Source organism: Pediculus humanus, genomic scaffold, assembly GCF_000006295.1.
Source record: "Pediculus humanus corporis 1103172107471 genomic scaffold, whole genome shotgun sequence".
NCBI classification, from domain to species: domain Eukaryota; kingdom Metazoa; phylum Arthropoda; class Insecta; order Psocodea; family Pediculidae; genus Pediculus; species Pediculus humanus.
This window is the reverse complement of record NW_002987089.1, coordinates 65,490-75,896: the sequence shown is the minus strand read 5'-3', so window position 1 is coordinate 75,896 and position 10,407 is coordinate 65,490. Positions and strand designations below refer to the sequence as shown.

Here is a 10,407-nt window from a genome sequence, read left to right as displayed (position 1 = left end):
TTACCCATTATTATTGTTATTATTATTATTATTATTATTATTATTATTTTCATATAATTATTATTACAGTTTTATTACGTAATAATAATAATAATAATAATAATAATAATAATAAATGTTAATTATTTACTTACCTTATATTATTTTTTATTACTTACTAAAACATTTTCTCCAGTGAAATTTTTCTTCTTTTTTCCATTCAAGATGAAGTTTGAAATTGTTAAAAGTAAATTTTTTTTTTTTTTAAATTTCATAGAGTAAATAAACAATTAATTAATTATTATTATTTTATTATTATTTAAAAAAAAACGAACGAACGAACGAATTCATTTTTAAATTTTTTTATATACAAAAAAAAGAAAATTTTTCAAATCGTGAGAAAAAATTTTTTTAAATAAAAAACGAGGCACATTTTTTTTATTACCTTCACGATAATAATAATAATTATTATTAATTAAAAGTTTTTTAAAAAATTTTTCAAAACTTTAAAATATTTAAATCGAAATGTACATAATAATAATAATATTTAAAAAAATCACTTAACCGGATATAATATTAATTACATAATGACAATATTTAATTAAACACAAACAATAAAATCTTCTTTCTCTTTTTGAAAAAAAAAACTTTTGACCTCCATTTTCATTTTAAAAAATCTTACAAAAAGATGAGAGAGAGAGAGAGAGAGATACTTTTCACGTAAAGATTTGTGCAATGAACCAAGGTCATATGGCTTTCATGGGATCGGGAAGTAGGTGATGATGTTGCAATCGTTTCGCGAGATCATGCATTACATCCCTGAAAATAAACAAAAGAAATTTTACGCGCCGTTTTATTCGCGTTTATACTATTTGTTGTACTTGAGTGTTTCGCATCGTTGCATACGTGTAATTTTTCATTTTTTTTTTTTTTTTTTGCAAATTTTTGGTATTTATTTAACGAATTTATTTGTAAATATTAAAACTCTCACTTTATTCATTATTTACCCTCGTGGTTTCGTTGGAAAAAAATAGATAAAAAGTATGTTTGGATAAGATAAATAAATAAAAATAAAAAACCTCGCCCTTGCAAATAACACACACACGCGGTTCGCGACGGTGTTTTTTTTTTTTTTTGCGACAAAAAGATAGAAAATTCGATGGAAGGAAAAATAAATATTATTCGACTTACCTAAAAATAATAGAATCGACGTTAACACCCAACATGTAAATTAAAAACCAATCACCCATTTTGGATTCTTTAACGAGAACGCTTATCGCATCTCTCCTTATGAGTCTAAATCTTAATCTTAAAAGATAAACTCTCATTCTAGGGCTCATTATAATGACGACCCTGTACAAAATGACTCCGAGAGTTAACAAACCCAATATTAAAAACCAAAACCATAAAAAAACGTATATTTTTTCATTGACGACGTTTAATGGTAGTATACAAACGGCATCGTGTCGTTCGATTTCACCGGAAACACCAAATTTATAAAATGTACATTTTGTCATTCTCGGAAATATATATATCATCGGATCCGTTCTATCTTCTTCGTCTGCTTCCATAAATCTAATAACATTTATACCAAAATTAAAAAATTCACCGTCGAAAAATCTATTCATTAAAAACATTTGACCTGTAAACAGACAAACAAAATAAATAAAATTAATAATAATGATAGAAGGGGAAAGGTACGAGGGGAAAATCGTTTTTTTTGTACTTACCGACGACATTTCCAAGTGCGAGAAATTCGCAAAAAAAATATTTATAAGCCCACCAATTGTGTAATTTTAAATTATCGTATAAATAATCCGATAATAATTTTGATTTTAAATTTTTTTCTTCTTTCGAACATATACCAATGTCAAGATCCATCATTAACGAATTTATTTTTCCACCTTCCCAATTTTTCCATAACCATCTCGGAGTGTAAAATAAAATGGCCTTTAAAACAAAAAACAAATTTTTTAATACAAACAGAGATGCGAAGGGAGAAAAATAGAAAAGAAATTCGTCTGCTTTTTCCCCCCTCCCCCTCCCCCCGGAACAAAACAAACCTGTAAAAAAAGGCAAAGGGTTACCCATTGATAATATTGATAAAATTTTTTAGGTTTTTCAATGACGTCATAATTAAATTTTCCATTTTTTTTCAAATGAGTCCAACAGTAATTTTTTAATATTTTTAAAGGTATCCCATCGACGTCGTTTAAACATTCTATGCGATCGTCAATAAAAAATTGTTTTATGCTTAATATTAATGAAAATGACGTCAGAATTCCTGTCGTTATTCTGTAGTGTAATTTAAAACACGTTAAATCTATATCTATCATGTTAGAATATGTAAAAAATTTTTTCATTTTTTTTGTATTTATTAAAAACATTTTTCCGTTCGTTTGTTCGTTCGTACAAATTTTCTTTTCGATTCGTAAAACAATAGAAATTTCATCACAACAAAACACGTTCGAAATCCGTTCGAAGACTGATTACATTCAAACTATTATTATTATTTTTTTACAAAAATTATAATCCATCATCGTCGTTATTAATGATTATAATGATTATGATGATGGGCGATGGTGTTCTGGTTTTTTTATTTTTTTATTTTTATCTCCTCGTTAAATAGGTAAATATATATCGAATTACGGTTTTAAAAAAAAACGGTAAAAAACGTTAAGAAAGGTTTGTTTAATTTTACCGGAAATCGTAAAAAAAAAAAAAAAAAAAAAACGACAGGAAAAAATAAAAAAAAATGGCCGCGCTGAACGCTTCAAATTCTGGTTTTTTATGTTTTTGTTTATGCAAGAACGTTAAACGAGTTAAGGAAATGTTACCCCCTTACCACCACCCGCTTCACCTTCTCCTCATATAACCCCTCCCCGTTTAACCTCTCCCCCATCCTGCCTCCCCCCGAAAGAAAAGAAAAAAAAATTAAAAGAAAATCCTTTAAAAAATGGCGGATTTTTTAAAATTTTCCCTTTTGAATCCACATAAAATAAAAATATAAAAAATTTGCTACGGTTTAATTGTTATCATTACGCAAATAAAATCAAATTATAACAAACGATAAAACGAACAATCGCAACAACAAACAACAACAGCAAATTTATTTATTTTTTCCAACCCGCGTGTGTGTAAACGCATGCGTTTTTCCTCTTGTTTTTTTTTTTTTACAAAATAAAAAAAAGGTAAACAAAAATTTACGATTAACATTAATTTTATTTTATTTTTTTTTCGAGGAGGAAAAGAGCCAAAAAATGTGGGGGGAAGAAACGGGGGAGAGGGAGGGCAGGTGAAACACAACGTAGGAGAATAACGTAAAAAAAAAAAATAAAAAACGCGGCATTTTTTACTCCCCCTCCCCCCAACCATTCGAACCCGTAACGATTCCATGATAATTAATTAGATTTCACTTTTAAAAACAAAAAAAGCAGACGATATTAATTTATTTAACAAAAAAACGTCTAAAAATAAATAATAATAATAATAATAATAATAATAATAATAATAAATTTTTTCCAGTTGGTTGTTTTTTGTTATAACGTCCAACCATCTAACGAACGAATAAATTTTTTTTTTTTAAATAAATTTTATTTATAGCTATTTATAGCGTTTTATAGCGGCTTATAGAGGCTTATAGCAGGCTATAAAGTATTAAAAATAATAATAATAATAATAATAATAGAAACTAACCTGTAAAAACAAACAAAAAATAACCCATTGATAATAAGTATAGATTTTAACATTATCATCGGATGAATTAGATAATTTCCCACTGGAAGATATTCCAGGATACATTGTCGGTAAATGATTTGTTTTTTTAAACGAATTTCTCATGGAATACGTTGCGTGTATCCAGCAGAAAGTATTTAAAACATCTTCGTCTATGTCTTTCGTGTGTATGCAATCGATTGGATTTCCGACATATTGTCGTGCAGCTAATATTATTGTAAATACGATCAAACAAGATGCCGTCAATTTATAATGGAGACGAAATATCGGACCGTCTGTCGATTTATATTTTGTTTTAAACCACGAACGAAACAAAACAAACGAATGTATCATTTTTTTTTTTTTATATTAATTATATTATAAACGAACTCGCATAATTTTTAATTATTATTATTATTAAACGGAAATTCTACTCATACGATTCTACTGACACTTTTTGCCGTGAACGAACACAACACGTTAAGTTGTTGTTGTTGTTGTGGTAAAATGAAATCATATAAAGGAAGTTATTGTTTTCTTTTTTTTTTTGGCAAAAGGGGAAACGCCATCGAGATAAAAATTTAAATAGTTTTTCATTATGTCATCAACTTTTTATCAATCGATCGATAATATTCGGTTATAAAACGGAAATGGATGAATTTTATACAAATATTTAAAAAAAAAAAATATCATAGAGTAATAAAAAAAAATTTGTAAATTAATAATCGATTTATTTTAATAAAGTTATACGTTTTACGATATATCGAACGTTTTTTATTATTATTATTATTATTATTCCGTCTCTCTCTCTCTCTTTCTCTCTCTATCTCTATCTCTCTCTCTCTCTCTCTCTCTCTCTCTCTTTTAAAACATTGTTTGACGTCATAAATTATTTTGAAATTATTGTGAGAAAAAAACTGACCAGAATTTAACGGAAAAAAAAAAAAAAAAAAAAATCCGTTTGCCTTTTGCCTTGTTTGTTTAAATTTTGTTGTGTTTAAAATAATTTTATTTTTATGTAATCAATACGCACAAATAAACACACACGCACGCACAAACAAACAAACGAACGAACGAACGCACGCACCGAACGTGAAACAAACAAAGAAAAAAGAAAAAAAAAGGATAAAATTTTTTTTTTCTATTTAATAATTACGTAACACGATTTTATCGTATCGAATTTTTTTTTTTTTTTAAATTTAAATTTCTGAATTTGAAAGATAATGATGGGGGTGGTGGGGGATGAGGATCGATCGGGTAAATAGAAAAAAAAATAAATAAATTTATTTATATGGGGGATTTCGTTATGTTATGTGTGTTCGGTGTACTAAAATTTTTGTCACAAGAACAAAACATTCACGTTGACCACCGTTTTTGTCATCATCACGACAATCGAACGTGGAAGCAGAATAATTTCAATAATACTATAATAATTAACGAATATGAGTTTGTTATCAATGAATTTTATGTAAATATGTAGGTGAGGAAATTGTTAACGTTTTTCACTTTTCGCGGATTCCAAAAGTCCCCCCAAAAAAATAATAAAAAAAATCTCACCATCGTCGCAATTTTTCATTTTCACTCGAAAGTTTTTTAAAGTGAATAATAATAATAATAATAATAAAACCACGTGCCCAACAACAACAACATAACAACACTCCCGGTGAAAATTATTTTAAGACTGGAAAAAAAAAAAAAAAAAATTTTTTTGTATGTTCTGGCACCTTTGGTTGCGTTCATTCACGCATTTCCGTTTTTTTTTTTTTTTTGTTTCAATGAGGAAAAAAATTTTATTGATTTTATAGATTTATTGACCTTATTTTAATTTAACAAAAAAAAAAAAAAAAAAACAAAATTAAACACGATTGACGTAAAGAAATTTCAATTAATTCGTTTCCGTTTTTATTTATCTATATAATAATAAAATGTTTCTTATTCGTTTATAAAAAAAAAAAAAAAAAAAAAAAGGGTTGCTTACGGCGGCTGTTGTTTGTTTGTTTGTTTGTTGTTTGCTTCATCAATTTATTTTCGGAAACGATTAAGTTTTTGTATTTTTTATAAAAGGTTTTTAACATTTTGGAAAAAAATACTCATCATACGGGACGGGCGTTTCGTCAAAAAAAAATTTTCCCTTTTTTAAAAATGAGGAAAAAGACAAAAAAAGGGCCCCATTTATGATTCATTTAATCCTTTTCCTTCCTGATAACAACCCGTGATGATTTCATATTTTTAGTTTAGCACGTAATAAAAATTTTCACGTTAAAAAAAAATAAAAATAAAAATTTGTGTAAAACTCACGTATTTGCTGCAAAGCAAACGCACACCGCACTTCACATTTTTGCTATAAATTTTGCTCACATTTTATAAACCGTATCAAAATTTTTGATATTTTTTAACGAATAATATAGAAACCAACCGTAAAAGTAACAAACTAACGTATGAAATAATAAAGACATTTTAATTTTTTTCTTTTCTTTAACAAAAGGTTACATTGTTCTTTAATTTTTTTTGTTTTTTTTTTTTTTTTTCAAGGCCCAAAAAAAAACAATAAAAACAAAAAATTTATTTTAAAAAAATTGTCTACTCTTAAAATGTCGAAAAAATATTATATGTACATAATTATTATTATTTATTTTTTGTTGTAGCAAAAAAAAAAAGACAAAACAATCGTTAAAAATTTAAATATATAAACGATAGTTGGGGGGAAAACAATTTTGGAAATACAACTAGCGACATCTCTTATTATTTTTTATAAACTTTTTTTTGATTCGTTCCGATATCGATTTGATATCGATTTTTCGATTTGACTATCGATCGACTTTTGTACCGCGATGCTAGCGCACTCTGAAATTTAATTTATTTCATTCTCCTTCATCATTTCTATTATTTAAAAACTCTTTTTTTTTTTTTTTATATTAACGACCATTTTGATTTTTTTTTTTTTTTGAGTGCGTGTGCGTGTGCGTTTGTGTTTTTCGTTTTGGAATTTTGTTTATTTAAAAATTTTCTATTATTTGGCACGAGTTTTATTAATTTTTTTTTTTATTTTTTGTTGTATTCTTTTTTTAATTTAAATTTAAAAAAATTTAAATTTTTTTTTTTTTTTTTAATTCTTTTTCGGTGTATAATTTAAATTAATTGACCTGATTTTTATTTTAAAAACAACATCATCGTATATGGATTTAATTTTTTTTTTTTTTGGGGGGGGACCTTTGTCACAATAAAACTTAAAACTTAATAAATATTATTATTATTATTTTCATTTTACCATTTCGATAAAATTTTTATTGACTGATAATTATTATTTAAACTTTTACAACAAACAAAAAAATTTTTTTTTTTTTTTCCTCCTTTGATCTTTTTCTTTTTTATTACTCGACACATTTTTCAATGGCACAAATGATACAATTAAATCATTTTATTACTTAATTAATAATTTATTTAACGGTCGTATTAATTTTATTTATTACTCCCGCCATTATGTATTTTATTAACGGTAATAAAAATGAGTAGTAGTAGTAATAATTCGATTTTTTTTTTCTTGGGGAGGGGGGACGGGGACGGGAGAGTATTAACAAAATAAATTTACCTGAAAAAATAAACAAAAGCAGACCCATTGATAATATCTGTAACATTTTTGATCTTGTATGTTCCCTCTGGATGAATCAACACCAGGATAGGGTACTTCTTTTCCTACTTGCTTTGAAAAAGCAGTCTTTATTGTATACGTTGAATGTATCCAACAGAATGTGTTAAGAACGTCCTATAAAATTTTAAAGAGAGAAAAAAAAAAATTTGTTTTTTCTTTTCTTTTTTTGGTAGGAGTAGGAAGCGAGGGTTGGGGTAGAGGGTGGAGAGGGGGGTGAGAGTTCTTTATTAAAATCGTTCAAGTTTTTTTTTCCACCTTTAAAATGTTTTAAAATCCCTCCTTTCATCCTAAACAAAAAGATGATATTTGTCTTGCCAGGTGGAAAAGTTTAAAAAACGCCCCAGACAGAATCAGACGGAATGTTTTTAAATCGTGTCAGCAGAATTTAATTAAGTTTTTTTTTTTTTAAAAAGGTTTCGCGCCGAGTTATAAAAAATTACCGACATTTACATTTTTTTTTTTTTTAAATAACTACAACACTACAATTTGTCGTGTAAATAATAATAATAATAAAATATATATCCTATTCGTTTTTTTATCCCATTCGATATATTTTCTCTCTCTCTCTATTTTCTTTTTAAACGCGAAATAAAAATTAAAAATGGCCGCCGACGCTGCCGACACTCGATTCAAATAATAAAGTCATTATTATTAACCTTTTCCCATTTTAGTTTTTTTTTTTTTTTTTTTTTAAAAACTAATTAATTTTTATTATTTAAAAAACTATTTCGAGTAAAAAATAATAATAATTTTTGTCGTGGAATTAGATTAACTCACGAACGTGAAAAAAAAAAGTGACCGCCGTTTATTAATAGGTCGGAAAATTAAAAAATTAATTAATTGCTGAGTAATTTTAACGATTCGTTAAAAAAAAAATAATCCATTTGCCAACCCCCTCTCTTCCACCCACCCACCCCCCTCATCTGCCGCTACGATTTCAATAAAAAAGGAAAAGGAAAGGAGGGGAAAGGGGGAAATTAAAAACTCACCTCTGGAATGTCCTTGGTATGTATACAATCAATGGGATTTCCCACGTATTGTCTCGTTGTTACGATTAAACTAAATGCGATTAACATCATAACAGTTATCGAATAATGTAATCGAAATATCGATGAATCGATTTGGATGTGATTAACTTTAACCAAGTTTTTTAAACCGCGAAAAATATCTAGCATGTCTTTCGACGACGGGGGGAGGGCTTTCAAATAAAAAATACCCGGAATAAAAATTTTTTATTCTTCATTTCATCATCATCATTACCATCAACACTATCTCGACGTCATATTATTATTATTAACTATAAATAATAATAATAATTTTCCAGGTTCGATTTGTTTTCGATTTGGAAAAATCCATTTCCGGTTTATTATTATTTTTTTTATCGATTTCGCGATCGTATCCGTCATTTTATTTAAATTTAAAAAAAAATTTTTTTTTTTTTTTTAATATCGAAACATTTTCGGCACTTATTTCACCCACTCGCACGCACACACGCACCGATCCCTGGAGAAAAGATAAAAAATAACGTCAACATTTTCGTGACGTCAATAAAATTTTTTTTGGCGGGAAAAAAATTTTTTTCGAACGTCACGATCGGTTAATGATTTTTTTTTTTTAAATAAAATTAAACCAAACATTATTTTTACAATAATAGCAATAATATTAATAATAATAAATGCGATTAATTCTTTTTTTTTTTTTAATTTATTTTACGACGGGTAAATTTGTTTTATTTTTTCTGCTGACACGCCAAAATAAAAATAAAAATAAAACAATTCCAAATCACGAATTTTGAAAATAAATCATTTTTTATTTTTATTTTTATTTTTTTAATTTAACAATAAATCAAATTTATTATTTTATTTTTTACGAAATTTAATAATTAATAATAATATTAAATGTATAATAACGTGGCATTAGATTTAAAAAAAAAATAAAAGAAAGTCAATAAATTTATAAAAAGCTTTTCTTTTCCCTTTTCTTTTTTCTTTTTTTTTATTGATCGTTAATAATTTTAGGGAAATGATATTTATTGCCCTTTAAACTCATCATTAAAATTCAAGTATTTTAATTTTTTATAGATCGAATATAATAATAAATTTTTACTAATTCCACGTTTCCTCATTTCAGGCCTGCGTCCCTCCCCCCACCGATTTTTTAAACCCCTTTTTCCTCTCCTCTTTTACTTCCCATTCGCTCACCGAAAAATTTCCCGACGAATAAAACGTTTGGAAAAAAAATTAAAAATTAATTGAAAAATAACGTGTCAATAGATTTTTTTTTTTTACAAATTAAATAAACCAGTTGTTTGTTGTCTGTATTTTGTTATTGTATTTATTTATATATATATATATATATATATATATTTAACCTTTGACTTCTTTTGAAATAAAAGAAAATTTTCGATTGATTGTTTGCATACGACGTTTTCCGAAATTAAACTTTTTTTTTTTTTTTTTTCACTACTACCACTAAGATGATTTCGATTACACTGGCGAACATTCAAAATGTTAAAATAAGAAAAATAAAGAAAGAAATAAACAAAGATGGAAAACATAATAAAGAGAGAGAGAGAGAGAGAAAGACAGGGAGATTTAAAATAAATTTGTGATTAAGTCAATATACAATTAAATTTTGAATGAATAACAAAAATTTCTGACTCGAGTAAAAAAAAAAAAAAATAAAATAAAATAAAATTTTCGTGGAAATAGAAAATTCGTACATGAATGTAATTTAATACGATAATGATTAATTTTATGTTTTAGGAAAAAGGGGAAATGGAGAGGGGGAAAAAAAATTTTTGTTTTTAAAATTTACACATTGAATAGATAAATAGATAATTTTTTTTTTTTTGGGGGGGGCTCGATCGATAATTGAAAAAAAGAAAATGACGTGGAAATTATATTGTTTGAAAATAATAATCGGTAAATTTCCTTTTTTAAAATACTCGAAATTTTCTCCCTCTTCCTCTCTCTCCCTCTCCCTTTCTTTCTTTCTCTATCCCTCTCCCTTTCTCTCTTTCTCTATCCCTCTCCCTCTCTCTCTCTCTCTCTCTCTCTCTCTCT

The 10,407-nt window shown here is 26.5% G+C and overlaps 1 protein-coding gene across 1 annotated transcript; it reads right to left on the bottom strand.

The window, feature by feature from the left end:
* Positions 1-725: 725 nt before the first annotated feature.
* On the bottom strand, positions 726-8,517 carry Phum_PHUM124530 (Innexin inx2, putative; the record flags this gene model as incomplete). Its single annotated transcript, XM_002424223.1, has 5 exons — positions 726-798; positions 1,171-1,621; positions 1,710-1,929; positions 7,283-7,456; positions 8,332-8,517. The coding sequence occupies 5 exons, from the start codon at positions 8,515-8,517 to the stop codon at positions 726-728; spliced, it is 1,104 nt and encodes a 367-aa protein (XP_002424268.1).
* Between the last annotated feature and the right edge of the window lie 1,890 nt (positions 8,518-10,407).